Below are 19,969 nucleotides of genomic sequence, written 5' to 3'. Positions count from 1 at the left end.
TCGGAACTGAGGTGATGCAAAACTTTTTTTGATATGTGTATATTTTTAAGCGACAAAGTATCGGTTTTCTCATAACACCGAGAGTGAGGAAAAAATTTGTGTGTGGTATTGTACTGTGAAAATATGCAGTTTGTTGCCTTTCTGATAGTTTTAACTGTGATATCATGGCATTTAACCTACTAGACAGTTTGTTTCTCCTATGCATATTCTTTCTCTAATTTTAAACAAAATGTGTGTACACAGCAATGTGCTGTTTTGTTTTATTCCTTGTAGTCAGTTTTAACAGAGAATAGCTAAATTCTATTTATGGATTATCAGCTTGTCATTAGAATACTATGGAATCTCAATCGTCTCAAACTGTCACCAACGCCCAATGCAAGTGCTGAACAAAGAAACTTCCTGCTCCAACAAAAACCCTTAAAAAGCAACTTTAATCACGTTCTTTGGTTTACTGACATTTCGCAAAGCTATTAGAAGTTGTTACCTGTGGCTAAATTTGTGAAGTGAAGTAAAATTAATGTCAGTGGAAAACATATGTTTGTAAGTGACAGAGCACAGCAATCAGTCGTCCTTTTTTTTTTTTTTTCCAAGTTCTATTATGCAAATCCAGATTTCGGCTAGTGCCTAGCCATTATCAACACGCTATTTTCTAATCTTGATGCATGTTAGTTCCCTGTTGTTCGGGTATCAGTAACAGTTCTTTGAAGATTCTAGCCCTGAATGAAACAGGTAAACATTGAATGTGGCCAGTTATCCACAGTACGAGACCGATTTAGTTGCAATACTTACAGTTAGTAGTAGCCCTGAATGACTTCATCTCTCATCACATTCACACAGGTCATGTTCTGCCTTTTCCTATCAGCTAAATATTAACACCAACTTACAACTTCTGTTGCTAGGCACTAGCCGAAATCTGGATTTGCAAAAAAAAGGACTGCCTGCTGGGCTCTATCATTTATAAATTATATAAAATTTATATAAATAAATCATTTATATAAGCAAACCATTTACAAATTACACAACAGTTGCTGAGTGCACCCACTTTCCTAATGGAAGGAAACCTGATATGCTATGTTTTCCAAAACAATGTGTACACCAGGAACTACCAACATATACTACTAACTGTAAGTATTGCAACTAAATCGATCGATCTTGTACTGTGAATAACTCTGGCCACATTCAGTGCTTACCTGTTTCATTTATACACTTTGCCCCATAATGCTGTAATCATGCAACGAATATATCCCTTTATGGAAAATAAAAACTGAATAATAAAACAAAAGGTGACTGGTTGCAGTAATTTGTGGAAACCTTCATTCTTTTAAAATTAGAGTCAATATTTTCATTTAGAATGAAAATTGCTGGTTGAGAAGACTTGCAATGGCAGACACATCTACAGGTGCTTACATAGTGTTTCCTATGATGTGATTTAAGCACGTAAGTGACATAGGTACAGTGAAGAAAGCACATTCAGTAGAGGAATAGCACAAAGATGAGACAATTGTGGAACCTGTTACCACCCATATAAATGCATCAGTCTGTTAATAGAGTATGTTGTAGAAAATTTGATTGATTATACTAATGTTGGTGACAAACATCCTCCAGAAAACAGTGGAATCAAAAACAGAAAAATAAAAATGTTGTCTGATCATTTCTCAAAAATAAACTAAAATACACTGTGTCTGAAGTGGAATTTTGTAAATAAATTGTCAGTTTCTGGAAAGTAATGCATCAGTGATGGTGTGGATTTTGAAATGTGATGTGTAACATGTTTTGTAAACATAGTAAACAGCAGTTTCAGGTAAAAACATGTGCTTTAGATTATTCATGTTTTCTGGTTATTCTTTCAATCTTAGGCCCACCTTAAACTGGATAACTGGGACTTTGATGCAGTTTACTATGTAAATGATTGAGCATTATGTTAAATTTTATAAGAAAATAATGACTTTATTGTTCATTTTTAGTACACATCGCAGTTACACTACTCTCTGCAGCCTCACTGAGGAACAACAAGCAATATCTACTTTACAAAATGTTAATCTATAGGACATTTTATCTCATACACATATACACTGCTATTGCATACTTACAATAACCTTTATGTTATTAAGTAGAATACCTTTCACTGCTAGTGCATACTTACAATAAGCTTTATATTATTAAGTAGAATACATACAGGCTTTTCTGTCAAGACATCATTACTACGGTTGAATCGTCATATACCAGTTAAGACAGTAATTAGTTTTTGATCATAAAGAAATAAAAACTTCTTCTTTGTATTAAAAAAGGAAGAAATTACTGATGAGATGTGATTTTGTGTGAAGCTATGTAATATCACAGGATAATTGACAGTGTATATTATGTAAGATAGTGAGCTACGACAGAACTTAAATCTGGGAAAGAGGTCACTGAAATACACAACACAACTGTTTTAAAAAGTTATGAAAAGTATAAATTCCCCACACACACTACTACGAGTAGAGATCATGGTAATTTTAAACCCGAATGCTGTCACATTAACATCGTCACTGCTGTCCGATATAGTGTACACAAGCAAAAATTATTTCCTCTTTTTTTGTACACAGCATTGGACTCGGGACATAATACAGGAGAGTGCTTTCTTTGGGAACAGATTTCATTATGGATTACAGACATAAGAACCACATTAGATTAGCAGCTCTTGAGCATCACCCACTCGTCATCTTCACATGGAAGTGGTATTTATTTGTGGGTAAGTTCAGAATGACGCGAACTGTTGTAAAATGAGTGGTTGCTAGAACCAGGTGAGGTAATGGTGCGCTGTGTCGAGACATAGTGAAAACAGACCTTCAGTTACATTCTTCAGTCAGAAACTACAAAGTAGTCAGTCTGCACTGCAGTGTTCTCAATGGGTGACATAATTTTGGCAACTACAGGTGCTGTGTTGCTGAGGTGGTATTTCGTGTGCCTATTTATTACCAATTATGTGAATGGTGATAGCTTCTTTGATGGTGTAATGAGTGCCCTGGTGTTGTTTTAGCCCATTCCGGGCACAATGTTAAGCAACTGCATATTTTTCTCAGTTGCCTGAAATGCATACGACATTGGTCTTTGGGTGTATATCCTTAGTAATATGGGAGGTTTCAGGGAAGGATTTGCAACAACCTCGCTATCTTAGGCGACTTTCTCCTTGATGAAACCTAGCTGGGCAGATAGGTATGTGAAGTAGTGAAAAACATTTTTCATCTCAAACTCTTTAAGGAGAAATCTGAGAACCTTTACAATACTTATTATCTGTGTAAAGCTTTAAACAGTAAAAAACACATTTCTGATTAGAGGCACACTGAAGTCTAATATTATAATTTATGTAATGTTATGTTACAGTTCTTATAACCATTGGACACCACCCCAGGAACATTGCAAGTTAAATAGTTTCTTTACAACACAACACATTTCTACTGCCCATACATTTCTTGGGAAGAAAAGTTACAAAATAATGTCTTTGTAGCCTCAACTAAACACAATGTGCAAATACACAGAAGAGAGCCAGCAAAACAATTGCTTTGCAGTATGAGATACAGCTGCCAATTTCACTTCCCTTGCTACAGACTGCCACAATTTCAGCATAACGTGCTCCCGCAGCTCCCAGATCTCAACTACCGTGTCTGCCATACTCAGTCCATTCACCAATGCATCATTGTCTTTCAGTCTCTATTTTTATAATCTAGACCAGATTTTATCTGTACTACATTATTTCTCACACTTTACCTTCCTTTCTGACACCTATTATAACCAGTCCATATTTACTGAAGTTACACTCCTCTCTGATTGACTACATATCTAAATCCTTGTACTCCAGTTGTTTCATTTAGATCTCTTACAATTTCTCCCAACACTATCCCTGAATGGCTTTATCTCAGACCACATTCACACAGGTCACGTTCTGCCTCTTCCTTTCAGCTAAATATTAACACCAACTTACATCTTCTGTTGTCCTTTGTTTCCCTATTTTCCTCATTTATCTCCATTTTTGCAGCTCAATAATACGAAAAGGACAGATTGCTGTGCACTGTACAGAGTGGCACACAGACACACTGAGAAAAGGTTGCCAGACGTTGTCAGCTCTCAGACTAAGCTCTTCATCAGATACAGACAAAACAAATCACAAACAGTTTATACATACAACCTCCCACTATCACCAACTCCAGTTGTCTCACACACATCTCCCACCCCACTTGCGAAAGCTACACTAGCACGACAATTGATGATCTGTCTGGCCATCACCTAACTGTGGTCGAGTGTGCTACCCGACATGGTGCACTAGACTTTGACTACCTGTGCCATACACATTCTGCCCTCCGACAACAGCTTTTTGGAAGTGCCTGGGTAGGAACCCTTCCTATAATGTATACTTCATTACCTGGAATCCCCCTGGCCTTAACCCTCGCTAGTCCCCAATTTCCACTACCCATTCTGGCAAAGATTGCCATTCACCTCAGATGGAGTTGCAGTCTGGCCTTAGTGCGCGGAGATGAATGTGGCCGCGTGTGTGTGTGTGTGTGTGTGTGTGTGTGTGTGCGTGTGTGTGTGTGTGTGTGGGCACGCGCGGGCATGCGCTCACATGTTCCATTTTGTGTGAGTCTGACAATGGCCTTAGTCTGATAGCAGATAGTATCTAATAGTCTCATTTAAATGTGCTTCAATGCCTCTTCTATGCGGCGAGCAGCAATCTATCCTTTTCATACTGCTGCTATTTCATTCCAGATTCTTTTGTGCCCATATATTTTTGTTTTGTTTTTCAATTTCACAGTACCACTCATTTTTAGGCATTTAGAAAGTATCACATAATATAACAACACAGTTAGTAGCTCAGATGAAGGCTTTCTGTATGACGTGAATATAAAACGCAGGGTTGTCAATCTCGTGAAGCTGTTTAAAGTCACCATACAGTGTGTGTTCAGACTTCGTTCCAAAGACATCCTGCAGCATCCTCTTAAATACCTCCAATCTGTGCGGGTAGTACGAGAGACGGAACCTGTTCAAAAGAGGTCAAGCAGTATATTACTTTTTGGTTCTAGAAAGTAGCAGCGATGTGGCAGGGTAATTTCTTTTTATGAAAAACATTGAGTTTAAAACAACTGACAAAAACATTGGTGAATTTTATAACTACCTAGCAATTGTGTCATCAGGAGTTACTCCATTTTGCACAGTCTTCTCTTTTTCGTCAGACATGTCGAGCAGGTAGTCCAGAGTAACTACAGTTGGCTTCGCTTCCACGTACAGCACGGAAGTTACAATTTCTGTTGTCCTCTTACTCTGCAAATTAATACAGAACTTCAGTGATAGCAGGGAGGTGTGACTAATTTTATGTCATTTTGTTTACTGCTAGTATGTTAACTGACTGCAATAGCACACTGAACAATTTGAGACAATTTTTAATTCTTTTGCCTTAATTTACAATATCACTTCATAAAAACCAAGAGAAGAAACATGTACTTAATTGTTATGACAAAGGAGAAAAATTGTTTACCTTAACTCTGAATTCATATAATTTATTTTCAATTACCTTATCATTAAATTTGCAAATTATGGTTATTCACATCTATTAAATATTCTCCAACATGCTACTTGTATGGTAAAATAACCCACCTCAGCATAAAAAGTAGCAGGTGACCAGACAAATCAATGCCTCACAAAAACTAGGAGCAGAAGAGTTGTCAAACAGGGGGGAAATGTTAAGACATGAAACTGGGAGTCCCATCCAGTTCAAAGTAAATAAAAATGCATTTATGGAAAAAAAACACATTTGTTTGTAACAGGTCTTATTCACTATGTATTTTTGTGACATACCACAGGTTTCATGTTATTAGGAAAGATGATGTGCATAATAGTACAAATGTAGGCAATAAAAAGAATTTACAGCCATCAAATATATCAACCGTTAACAGTAAATATATAAAATAATGGACTCATAACCGTAGATCACTAAGTTCTGTAGTCTGCCCAAAATCGACTAGAGATAATACACAGTAAGGCGGGCGGTAGATGGAGAAATACCAAAACCTGGCACAGTTGCCTGGAGCCATCACTGCTCATGAGACTGGAGATCGAGATGCAGCACAAGACCTGTCAGAAGGAGCTACTTTCTGTTACTCTCCATTTCTCGGTGCTGCTCGACACAACCTGTTCGAATTTTGTTACATTGTGCTCCAGCATAAATCAATATGTCAGCTACTAATTTATTTATTTCGATGTTCTACTATCACAAATGTACCAGGTGGTACCTTCCCTTTGAATGTGAATACAGTATTTCCACTTCTGAAGTAAACAGTTGCAACAATGGACAGTTTTATGCAATAACTGATTCATTCTTCTGTCAGCATTTCAGTTTACTTCATCAGTGAAGTTAGAGATTTCTGTTTACGCTCTGCAAAATGACTTTCTCAATGGAAGAAAGAATTGAAATTGTGGAAGCATTTGTGAAAACAGGTTCAACTAAGGAAACTTGTGAAATTTTCAGGGTCAAGTATCCAGATACAGGACTGTCAGCAAAGAGAGCAATACAGAGTATGTAAAAAAACTGACAAACCTACTATTCTGTGCAACATGTAAGATGACAAAGAACTGTTTTGGTTCGCACACCAGAAGTTATTGCACATATTCGTCAAACAATTATTCAGAGCCCAAAGAACTCTACGTGTAAACTGGCTCAACAGGCATATGTAAGCAAATTTGAAGATGTATCGTGTGACAGTTCTGCAACAATTATGGGAAGATGACAGTCAGAAACGTGTAGATAACTAGCTGTGTTCTCCCTACTAAAAAATCCTCAATCCAGTCACAAATTTCATGGATACCCCACAAATGAGTCAAATCGGACATCAAGAAATTTTGCATATACCTGACTGCGTCGATTCATGGCTTTCAGGATGTCATGCAGGAAAAGTGTGAGTTGGGTTTCACATAATCGACCTTTTTTGAATCCATGCTGGTTGACACAATGGGGCTCATCCTGTTCAAGATACCTCACCATGATTAAGCTCAGAATATGTTGCAACATTCTACAACAAATGGATGTCAAGGACACTGGACTGGATTATAGTTTTGTCGTCACTTCTGCTACCCTTCTTGTCGACATGTGTGACCTGTGCTTTCTTCTAACTACTGGGCATGGTTTTTTGTTTGAGGGACTTACAATAAATTATCATTAACAAAGGGACCAACTCAGCTACAAATTTGGTATAGAATCTGATAGGGAGTCTAGTGGTTCCCGTAGATTTGCTCAGTTTTAATGACTTCAGCTGTTTCTCATTGCCACCATCACTAATATTTATTTCATTCATCTTTTCAGTGGTAGAAAAATTAAAAATTGGGGCAATTCCCCTGGTTTTCCTTTGCAAAGGAACATCTGAGAATGAACTTAAGTATGTTTTCTTTTGCTTTGCTACACTATCTGAATATGGATTGGGAGTAAGAAATGAAAGAGGAAGCCGTCTGGTAGAATTTTGCACAGAGCGTAACTTAATCATAGCTAACACTTGGTTCAAGAATTATAAAAGAAGGTTGTATACATGGAAGAATCCTGGAGATACTAGAAGGTATCAGATAGATTATATAATGGTAAGACAAAGATTCAGGGACCAGATTTTAAATTGTAAGACATTTCCAGGGGCAGATGTGGACTCTGACCACAATCTATTGGTTATGAACTGTAGATTAAAACTAAAGAAACTGCAAAAAGGTGGGAATTTAAGGAGATAGGACCTCAATAAACTGACTAAACCAGAGCTTGTACAGAGTTTCAGGGAGAGCATAAGTGAACAATAGACAGGAATGGGGGAAATAAATACAGTAGGAGAAGAATGGGTAGCTCTGAGGGATGAAGTAGTGAAGGCAGCCGAGGATCAAGTAGGTGAAAAGACGAGGACCAGTAGAAATCCTTGGGTAACAGAAGAGATATTGAATTTAATTGATGAAAGGAGAAAATATAAAAATGCAGTAAATGAAGCAGGCAGAAAGGAATACAAACGTCTCAAAAATGAGATCGACAGGAAGTGCAAAATGGCTAAGCAGGGATGGCTAGAGGACAAATGTAAGGATGTAGAGGCTTATCTCACTAGGGGTAAGATAGATACTACCTACAGGAAAACTGAAGAGACCTTTGGAGAAAAGAGAGCCACTTGTGTGAATATCAAGAGCTCAGATGGAAACCCAGTTCTAAGCAAAGAATGGAAAGCAGAAAGGTGGATGGAGTATATAGAGGGTCTATACAAGGACGATGTACTTGAGGACAATATTATTGAAATGGAAGAGGATGTAGATGAAGACGGAATGGAAGATACGATACTGTGTGAAGAGTTTGACAGAGCACTGAAAGACCTGACTCGAAACAAGACCCCGGGAGTAGACAACATTCCATTAGAACTACTGACGGCCTTGGGAGAGCCAGTCCTGACAAAAGTCTACCGTCTTGTGAGCAAGATGTATGAGACAGGCGAAATACCCTCAGAATTCAGGAAGAATATAATAATTCAATCCCAAAGAAAGCAGGTGTTGACAGATGAATAAATCACAGCTGCAAAATACTAATGCGAATTCTTTACAGACGAATGGAAAAACTGGTAGAAGCCGACCTCGGGGAAGATCAGTTTGGATTCCGTAGAAATGTTGGAACACGTGAGGCAATACTGACCTTACGACTAATCGTAGAAGAAAAATTAAGGAAAGGCAAACCTACGTTTCTAGCATTTGTAGACAGAGAAAGCTACTGACAATGTTGACTGGAATACTCTCTTTCAAATTCTAAACGTGGCAGAGGTGAAATACAGGAAGCGAAAGGCTATTTACAATTTGTACAGAAACCAGATGGGAGTTATAAGAGTCAAGGGGCATGAAAGGGAAGCAATGGTTGGGAAGGGAGTGAGACGGAGTTGTAGCCTCTCCCCAATGTTATTCAATCTGTATATTGAGCAAGCAGTAAAGGAAACAAAAGAAAAATTCGTAGTATGTATTAAAATCCATGGAGAAGAAATAAAAACTTTGAGGTTTGCTGATGACATTGTAATTCTGTCAGAGACAGCAAATGACAATAAATAGTTTGTACAAGAAGAGAACAGAAGCTTTCAAAATGTGGTGCTACAGAAGAATGCTGAAGATTAGATGGATAGATCACATAACTAATGAGGAGGTATTGAATAGAACTGGGGAGAAGAGGAGTTTGTGGCACAACTTGACAAGAAGAAGGGTCTGGTTGGTAGGACATGTTCTGAGGCATCAAGGGATCACAAATTTAGCATTGGAGGGTAGTGTGGAGGGTAAAAATCGTAGAGGGAGACCAAGAGATGAATACACCAAGCAGATTCAGAAGGATGTAGGTTGCAGTAAGTACTGGGAGATGAAGAAGCTTGCACAGGATAGAGTAGCATGGAGAGGTGCATCAAACCAGTCTCAGGACTGAAGACCACAACAACATTGCTACACTCAATTTCAGTTCCTGTCTCATCCATGAGTGACAGGACAAGCAGAATTTCTTTGCATTTTGTGAGAGATTTCTCAACAATATTCTGCAATGGTAGTTGTCAAAGACTTTACACATTGCTGTCTTGACAGCGAAATGCATTTCATTCAGTGTTTGTCTATCTATATATTTATGCTTTGTTTTACACCTATTATGCAGTAGTCTCTGTTTCTTTACAGTGACTGTTGTACACCACGGAGGGTCCCTCTCCCATCAACTTTCCTATTGTGTACACATACAAAACCGTGGAGCCGAGAAGGCCGCCAGGAGTCGTGCTGAGGCAGCAATCTGCTGCCTGAATGACCATATGTGATGACAACTGAATAAAGAACGTTATACCAAATGAGCTCTCCCGACTCTGCACTTGCTGTGGTAGGATGGTTTCCACACACTCAATTCTCCAGTAGAAACAGCCATCCCGGCTAATAGTGGAGTCTGCATTGCTGATACCATTATAGTATTCACAATGTTAAACATACTGTATCGTCACCAGACACTAAAGGCAATCCCCTTGTCGATGTAGCTATCCTTCCTTTACCTTGCCATCTTTACCATTTGGTTCCAGTACCTCAAGTTCATTCCACTGATAACACATTGTTATACGAATATTCTGGGCCAGCCTCTCGATCTTTTCCCATAATTTTTCTTCCAAGACTTTTTTTCTGAAACTTTTATGTTGGTAGAGGCATTAATTTCTTTTGCTGTTTGTTCTTTCCGTTTTCAAGCTGTTTTAGTGGCTCTTCTCATATCGAAACCTCTCTAACTTCTAATCTTTAATGTTCTTGAGTCCAACCTTCACGACCACAGCTCAAAATGGTCCGAATAAATGTTCTGATGAATTTCTTCCTTACTTCTGTATTAAGATGGTTGTTGATTAACAAAATTTCTCGCTTTCATAGTGTCATTATAGCTACTCCGGTTCCTTTTACTTTTCTGAATCTGAATTTGTTGGTCAATTTTTGACTTTAGACTTTACAATACTAAGCAGAATTTGTGAATCAAGGCTTAATGACACCAGTGTTCTACAATTTAACTATCATCAGCATTTCCTTCTCAAGTACAGCAACCATTTTACTTTTTAGTAATCCCAATGGCAGTGCCCCACCCTTGTAACAGACAGACATAAATCTGTACAGCTGTTCGTTCATCTTATTTCCTGTGTTCTTTAATAACTCAGGAGGGATGTTATCTGCTTCAGTCACTTTGTTGTCATTTAAGTCATTTAACAAATCGGCACTGTGACCAAATCGCTGGCATCTGTAACACATCAGATGGAAGGTATATAAGATTTGACCCAAAGTCAAAAGAAACCCTGTCACGATTTGGTAGTGATGGAGGACTGATGGTCACAATAAAGGTGTCAGTCTTCTATGATGGTCACAATAAAGGTCTTCTATATTTCACCTTGGCATCAAAAAATAACTGAAAGAGTTGAAAATAAACAACTCATCAGTTCCATATGGAATCCCGGTTCAGTTTTACAGAGAGCGCACCGCAGCATTATCCCCTTACTTAGCTTGCATGGACTTAGAAAGCATCCAACAATCAAAACATTTTCTTCAAACTGTGGATGAAAGGCAACAGGTAAACTCCATATTCGTGGATTTCCAAAAAGCATTTGTCACTATAGCTCACTGCACACTGTCGACGAAGGTCTGAGCTTACAGATTAGGTCCCAGGTGTGTGAGTGGCTTGAAGACTTTTTAAGTAGTATATTCCAGCACACTGTCCTCGACATCGAGTGTAACATTTGGATACAGCATTAGTAGTGTGCAGGTAGACACCGTCACATCGATTAAACATCGAGGTGTAACATTTCAAAGTGATATGAAATAGAATGGGAATGAACGTTTGAGGATTGTGGTAGGGAAAGTATTCTCCAATATGGATCGAGTGATCAGCATCCCCACAAGGTCTGACTGAAGGAAGACATCGAAGCAATTCAGGAGCACACTCCTAGATTTGTTGCCGATATAAGTACTTCTGAGATACTTCATGAACTCAAAGGGGATCCCTGGATGGAAGACGATGCTCTTCTCATGACGTACCATTGCAGAAATTTATAGAACTGGCACTTGAGGCTAACTGCAGAATAATTCTACTGCCTCCAACATACACTGTGCATACGGACCATGAGAATGGCTCATATGGAGACATATAAACAGTCGTTTGTTTCCTTGCTCTATTTGTGGGTGGACCAGGAAAGGAAATGACTAGTAATGGTACAGGGTACCCTTCTTATGGTGGATTGTGGAGTATCTATGTATATGTAGGTGTCGATTATTTCTCTGAGTTCTTTGTATTACATTAACTGTTCTGCGACCCTGTGCATCAGCATATGTATCTCAATTACAATCTCATATTCAACTAATTTTGAATATTGTGTTAAAAGTTCCACCTCCTTCGCCTTGTTAGTTTCAACCAGCAAGGAATCATCTCACAATTTTTAAATGTTTTTAAAGTACCAGAAAGTCCTGCCTTTATGAATATAGAAAGGGAACACTTTTTCAAATCTCCTCCTCTTCTTGATCACCAGAAACACATTTGGACTACTCTCCCTCAGTCTTTTTGTCGAGTGGTTGTCACCGAGAGCAGGTAGGGATATAAAGTAGCAGGCAGGAAGAGACTCCCTTACCTGGGTAAGCATTATACAACTCAGGTGCTATTCGTTCCTCACAGGCTGCCCATTAATGAGCATTTCACCTCAAGAGCCGTATACCTCATCAGCACTCGGCACACATTGAGGTCCAGTGTTTTTCTTATATATCCTTGTGATCTGGCAAGCTGAGCCTAAATCTCTGTTCCCTGTGACACACACAGTTCCACCTCCATGACACACAGTGGTCGCTGGAGTGGGCCTGGAACTTACGGTAACAGAGGACAGTTGTCATTCACTGGTCCCGAGGTCAAGAAACCCGAGTTCACTACACCCGTACCGGCAAACAAAGGTCGACCTCCCTGAGGTGCTCCCATTTGGCACAGCCCGCATGGCTCTTGTGACATATCAAATGCCCCAAATGCGGTGAGTGTAGCCTCGGAGCAGCTGTTCAAAATGACGAACATCAGCTTCGATGCATACATTATGGTGGTCAGTCAGACTCTGCTGTACACACACAAATGCACCTGTTGTCTGCTATCAGATTTTTTTATGGGGACTCATATATTTAAGCTTGAATTATAAGCAAACCAAGAGCTCTATTGCAAAATCAGTTTTACTAATATTTTTCTTGTTTTATTCTGCATTAGCAATTTGGTTTTAAAGTTCAATACGTATATTTTTTATTTTAGACTGTAGTAAGCCTTGTCTTATTTTTGGTGTCTTGCCTACAAACTGCTCACTTCAAAAACTATATAGCTTGAAATGTGTTGGTCCAATGTTAATGAAATTTTAGTAGGTTATAGGCACTTATATTGTTAGTGGAAATCTCAAGCTACAGAATTCTTCAATCACCCAAAAAAGTTATTATGATTTTTGAAAAGCAATTTTCTCTAAGCACAGGACAAACACAACGGAAACTGTGGGTTTATTTTGAAGGTCTCTTTTGAAACTGTTATAAGCTACAACAACTGTGACCTCAAGTGTAATTGGTGTTGTTGTGGTCTTCAGTCCTGAGACTGGTTTGATGCAGCTCTCCATGCTACTCTATCCTGTGCAAGCTTTTTCATCTCCCAGTACCTACTGCAACCTACATCCTTCTGAATCTGCTTAGTGTATTCATCTTTTGGTCTCCCTCTACGATTTTTACCCTCCACGCTGCCCTCCAATACTAAATTGGTGATCCCTTGATGCCTCAGAACATGTCCTACCAACCGATCCCTCCTTCTGGTCAAGTTGTGCCACAAACTTCTTTTCTCCCCAATCCTATTCAACTTCCTCATTAGTTATGTGATCTACCCATCTAATCTTCAGCATTCTTCTGTAGCACCACATTTCGAAAGCTTCTATTCTCTTCTTGTCCAAACTATTTATCGTCCATGTTTCACTTCTATACATGGCTACACTCCATACAAACACTTTCAGTAATGACTTCCTGACACTTAAATCTATACTCGATGTTAACAAATATCTCCTCTTCATAAACGCTTTCCTTGCCATTGCCAGTCTACATTTTATATCCTCTCTACTTCGACCATCATCAGTTATTTTGCTCCCCAAATAGCAAAACTCCTTTACTACTTTCTCATTTCCTAATCTAATTCCCTCAGCATCACCCGACTTAATTAGACTACATTCCATTATCCTTGTTTTGCTTTTGTTGATGTTCATCTTATATCCTCCTTTCAAGACACTGTCCATTCCATTCAACTGTTCTTCCAAGTCCTTTGCTGTCTCTGACAGAATTACAATATCATTGGCGAACATCAAAGTTTTTATTTCTTCTCCATGAATTTTAATACCTACTCTGAATTTTTCTTTTGTTTCCTTTACTGCTTGCTCAATATACAGATTGAACAACATCAGGGAGAGGCTACAACCCTGTCTTACTCCCTTCCCAACAACTGCTTCCCTTTCATTTCCCTCGACTCTTATAACTGCCATCTGGTTTCTGTACAAATTGTAAATAGCCTTTCGCTCACTTTAGTTTACCCCTGCCACCTTTAGAATTTGAAAGAGAGTATTCCAGTCAACATTGTCAAAAGCTTTCTCTAAGTCTACAAATGCTAGAAACGTAGGTTTGCCTTTCCTTAATCTTTCTTCTAAGATAAGTCGTAAGGTCAGTATTGCCTCACGTGTTCCAGTGTTTCTACGGAATCCAAACCGATCTTCCCTGAGGTTGGCTTCTACTAGTTTTTCCATTCGTCTGTAAAGAATTTGTATTAGTATTTTGCAGCTGTGACTTATTAAACTGATAGTTCGGTAATTTTCACATCTGTCAACACCTGCTTTCTTTGGGAATGGAATTATTATATTCTTCTTGAAGTCTGGGGTATTTCGCCTGTTGAATACATCTTGCTCACCAGATGGTAGAGTTTTGTCAGGACTGGCTCTCCCAAGGCCATCAGTAGTTCCAATGGAATGTTGTCTACTCCGGGGGCTTTGTTTCGACTCAGGTCTTTCAGTGCTCTGTCAAACTCTTCACGCAGTATCATATCTCCCATTTCATCTTCATCTACATCCTCTTCCATTTCCATAATATTGTCCTCAAGTACATCGCCCTTGTATAGACCCTCTATATACTCCTTCCACCTTTCTGCTTCCCCTTCTTTGCTTACAACTGGGTTTCCATCTGAGCTCTTGATATTCATACAAGTCGTTCTCTTATCTCCAAAGGTCTCTTTAATTTTCCTGTAGGCAGTATCTATCTTACCCCTAGTAAGATAGGCCTCTACATCCTTACATTTGTCCTCTAGCCATCCCTGCTTAGCCATTTTGCACTTCCTGTCGATCTCATTTTTGACACGTTTGTGTTCCTTTTTGCCTGCTTCATTTACTGTGTTTTTATATTTTCTCCTTTCATCAATTAAATTCAATATTTCTTCTGTTACCCAAGGACTTCTACTAGCCCTCGTCTTTTTACCTACTTGATCCTCTGCTGCCTTCGCTACTTCATCCCTCAAAGCTACCCATTCTTCTTCTACTGTATTTCTTTCCCCCATTCCTGTCAATTGTTCCCTTATGCTCTCCCTGAAACTCTGTACAACCTCTGGTTCTTTCAGTTTATCCAGGTCCCATCTCCTTAAATTCCCACCTTTTTGCAGTTTCTTCAGTTTTAATCTACAGGTCATAACCAATAGATTGTGGTCAGAGTCCACATCTGCCCCTGGAAAAGTCTTACAATTTAAAACCTGGTTCCTAAATCTCTGTCTTACCATTATATAATCTATCTGATACCTTTTAGTATCTCCAGGGTTCTTCCATGTATACAACCTTCTTTCATGATTCTTAAACCAAGTGTTAGCTATGATTATGTTGTGCTCTGTGCAAAATTCTACCAGGCGGCTTCCTCTTTCATTTCTTAGCCCCAATCCATATTCACCTACTATGTTTCCTTCTCTCCCTTTTCCTACACTCGAATTCCAGTCACCCATGACTATTAAATTTTCATCTCCCTTCACAATCTGAATAATTTCTTTTATTTCATCATACATTTCTTCAATTTCTTCGTCATCTGCAGAGCTAGTTGGCATATAAACTTGTACTACTGTAGTAGGTGTGGGCTTCGTATCTATCTTGGCCACAATAATGCATTCACTATGCTGTTTGTAGTAGCTTACCCGCATTCCTATTTTCCTATTCATTATTAAACCTACTCCTGCATTACCCCTATTTGATTTTGTGTTTATAACCCTGTAGTCACCTGACCAGAAGTCTTGTTCCTCCTGCCACCGAACTTCACTAATTCCCACTATATCTAACTTCAACCTATCCATTTCCCTTTTTAAATTTTCTAACCTACCTGCCCGATTAAGGGATCTGACATTCCACGCTCCGATCCATTGAACGACAGTTTTCTTTCTCCTGATAACGACATCCTCTTGAGTAGTCCCCGCCTGGAGATCCGAATGGGGGACTATTTTACCTCCGGAATATTTTACCCAAGAGGACGCCATCATCATTTAATCATATAGTAAAGCTGCATGCCCTCGGGAAAAATTACGGCTGAGGTTTCCCCTTGCTTTCAGCCGTTCGCAGTACCAGCACAGCAAGGCCGTTTTGGTTATTGTTACAAGGCCAGATCAGTCAATCATCCAGACTGTTGCCCTTGCAACTACTGAAAAGGCTGCTGCCCCTCTTCAGGAACCACAAGTTTGTCTGGCCTCTTAACAGATACCCTTCCGTTGTGGTTGCACCTACGGTACGGCTATCTGTATCGCTGAGGCACGCAAGCCTCCCCACCAACGGCAAGGTCCATGGTTCATTGGGGGAGGGGGGGGGGAGTAAGTGTAATACAGATTTTATAAATAGTAATATTTAAGACTGTTTTGTGCATCCTGGGCCTTGGGAATAACAGAGGGTGCGGTTGTGGAATCAGGTGCTATGTTTTCCAACAGACAATGGGTTCGTAGCAACAACGCATTCATTTTCACAGTCGTGCAAGCTGCTAACCAGAACCAATCTTAGATATCACTCTTTATAAAATCCGTATCACACTGTATGGTCACAGTGGTTGTAGCTTCTCGCAACAACAAGAAAGACATTCCAAACAAACCCATGGTTTCTGGAATGTGTTTATCCTGGGCTGAGAAAAAGTTTCTTAAAATAAACCACAAGAGCTCTTTTGTGGGTTACTGAAAAAATTTGTAATGGAGATTTCTACCACAAATATATGCACCTATAAATTATTAACATTTCATTAATGTTGGACAAATACATCACAAGCTATATAGTTTTGAATTGAGCAGATCATAGCGAAGAGCAGAAAACTGGAATACCCTTACTACAATGTAAAATAATATATATATATATATATATATATATATATATATATATATATATATATATAAAACAAAGATGATGTGACTTACCAAATGAAAGTGCTGTCATTATTTCTTCGTCAGACAATTGTTAGCCCCATTCTGGTAATCTTTCACCACAACACCACTCCTTTTAATACATTTACACGTTTTTTCGAAATTTTCCCCAATTTATCCGTCCTTTAACGTGTTCTAGCGGCAACACAACCACCTAACCTTCATGCACATCGCTGTCTACCAACCCAAGTTCACCACAGGATCAACTTCACCGACACTTTTTCGCCTTTTTTCATACCAGATCTCCAGTTACTTTCCAGTTCACCCTTATCTCTCCCCATATATTTTTATCTTTCATTTTCATTTCAACCTCATGTTACACTTTCCACCTTCTAATACCATGTCACCCTCACAACACCCCCACAACGACCCCATTAAGTTTTATTTACATTCCCTCCGCAAACATGCCTTCACCCTAGCCAGATTACGCTCGCATATTTTATTTTCTCAGGCTTGTCTGACATTTGGCATAGCCCCTTAAGGCCTCACACTTAAAGTTCCCATCTCTGGCTGCAACCCTTCTTTCCATCAGTCCCTATACCAGTTCCAAACTGAACAATACATTGCCCTCACCCACCTAGTCCTTCACCTACACATCAACTCAGCCAATGAACACACCCGTCAACTCCTATCCTTAATAAAAGTCCTCAATCTTTCCTCTCCCACATCCACACTGGCTATTCAGAGCATCCTCCTACAGGCCAACCGCAAATTAGAACAGCATGCCACCCTTCACCTCAAAAAACTATCCAATCTCCTGGTTTCCCACCTCCGGAAAGGCAACTCACTCACCCTTCACAACCTTTCCAGCAAACCTCAACCTCCTCTCATTGCACACAAACCCAGTCTCTCCCATCTACTCAATCTCCCACTTCCAGCTCCACTCCCTCCAAAACCTCAAAATTCCAATCAACACAATCTGGCACCACAACACCCTAACTCAGTAGTTAACCTTTCCTCCAAACCTCTCTCCCAATCCGAAACCTCTGTCCTATCCAAAGGCCTCACCTTCAGCCCCACTCCCAGATTCAACCAAACAGCCCTCGTCAAAGATTTACTGTCCTACACTCGTACTCTCTGCTGGAAGTATCACTTTGCCACGAAGAAAAATGATCCTAATCCTACCCCTAATGATCCAACTTCCCAAGACACTATCCAAATTGAACCCTGCCTGGAACAGTTCCGTCCTCCGTCACAGCGGGACCCACCTCCTCTTCCTCAAAATCACCCTCTCCAAACCTTCCAGGAATTTCTGACTTCCAGCCTTGCCTCTCAATCCTTCTTAAAAAACCTTAATCCTACTCCCAACATCACCACTGCTGAAGCCCAGGCTATCCGTGATCTGAAGGCTGACCGGTCCATCGTCATTCTTCCGGCGGACAAGGGTTGCACGACCGTGGTACATGATCGTCGGGAGTATGTGGCTGAGGGACTGCGTCAGCTTTCAGACAACACCACATACAAAGTTTGCCAAGGTAATCCCATTCCTGATGTCCAGGCGGAGCTTCAAGGAATCCTCAGAACCTTAGGCCCCCTACAAAACCTTTCACCTGACTCCATCAACCTCCTGACCCCACCGACACCCCGCACCCCTACCTTCTACCTTCTTCCTAAAATTCACAAACCCAATCATCCCGGCCGCCCCATTGTAGCTGGTTACCAAGCCCCCACAGAACACATCTCTGCCTACGTGGATCAACACCTTCAACCCATTACGTGCAGTCTCCCATCCTTCATCAAAGACACCAACCACTTTCTCGAACGCCTGGAATCCTTACCCAATCCGTTACCCCCAGAAACCATCCTTGTAACCATTGATGCCACTTCCTTATACACAAATATCCCACACGTCCAGGGCCTCGCTGCGATGGAGCACTTCCTTTCACGCCGATCACCTGCCTCCCTACCTAAATCCTCTTTCCTCATTACCTTAGCCAGCTTCATCCTGACCCACAACTTCTTCACTTTTGAAGGCCAGACATACCAACAATTAAAGGGAACAGCCATGGGTACCAGGATGGCCCCTTCGTACGCCAACCTATTCATGGGTCGCTTAGAGGAAGCCTTCTTGGTTACCCAGGCCTGCCAACCCAAAGTTTGGTACAGATTTATTGATGACATCTTCATGATCTGGACTCACAGTGAAGAAGAACTCCAGAATTTCCTCTCCAACCTCAACTCCTTTGGTTCCATCAGATTCACCTGGTCCTACTCCAAATTCCATGCCACTTTCCTTGATGTTGACCTCCACCTGTCCAATGGCCAGCTTCACACGTCCGTCCACATCAAACCCACCAACAAGCAACAGTACCTCCATTACGACAGCTGCCACCCATTCCACATCAAACGGTCCCTTCCCTACAGCCTAGGTCTTCGTGGCAAACAAATCTGCTCCAGTCCGGAATCCCTGAAGCATTACACCAACAACCTGACAACAGCTTTCGTATCCCGCAACTACCCTCCCGACCTGGTACAGAAGCAAATAACCAGAGCCACTTCCTCATCCTCTCAAACCCAGAACCTCCCACAGAAGAACCCCAAAAGTGCCACACTTGTGACAGGATACTTTCCGGGACTGGATCAGATTCTGAATGTGGCTCTCCAGCAGGGATACGACTTCCTCAAATCCTGCCCTGAAATGAGATCCATCCTTCATGAAATCCTCCCCACTCCACCAAGAGTGTCTTTCCGCCGTCCACCTAACCTTCGTAACCTCTTAGTTCATCCCTATGAAATCCCCAAACCACCTTCCCTACCCTCTGGCTACTACCCTTGTAACCGCCCCCGGTGTAAAACCTGTCCCATGCACCCTCCCACCACCACCTACTCCAGTCCTGTAACCCGGAAGGTGTACACGATCGAAGGCAGAGCCACGTGTGAAAGCACCCACGTGATCTACCAACTGACCTGCCTACACTGTGACGCATTCTATGTGGGAATGACCAGCAACAAACTGTCCATTCGCATGAATGGACACAGGCAGACAGTGTTTGTTGGTAA

At 40.4% G+C, this 19,969-nt stretch overlaps 1 protein-coding gene across 1 annotated transcript in view; it reads right to left on the bottom strand.

Moving 5' to 3' along the window:
- Window positions 1-3,552: 3,552 nt before the first annotated feature.
- Window positions 3,553-19,969, bottom strand: part of LOC124550652 (glycine N-methyltransferase-like) — a 52,050-nt gene continuing 35,633 nt past the window's right edge. Inside the window, exons 5-6 of the mRNA XM_047125376.1 lie at window positions 5,150-5,295; window positions 3,553-5,014 (exon numbers count right to left, since the gene is read on the bottom strand). Of these exons, the coding sequence (XP_046981332.1) occupies window positions 4,849-5,014; window positions 5,150-5,295 (312 nt within the window). The 3' untranslated portion in view covers window positions 3,553-4,848. The remainder of the gene's footprint in view (window positions 5,015-5,149; window positions 5,296-19,969) is intronic.

Source organism: Schistocerca americana, chromosome 9 (genome assembly GCF_021461395.2).
Source record: "Schistocerca americana isolate TAMUIC-IGC-003095 chromosome 9, iqSchAmer2.1, whole genome shotgun sequence".
Classification (NCBI taxonomy): Eukaryota; Metazoa; Arthropoda; class Insecta; order Orthoptera; family Acrididae; genus Schistocerca; species Schistocerca americana.
The sequence above is the reverse complement of the archived record's forward strand: the minus strand, read 5'-3'. Positions and strand labels throughout refer to the sequence as shown.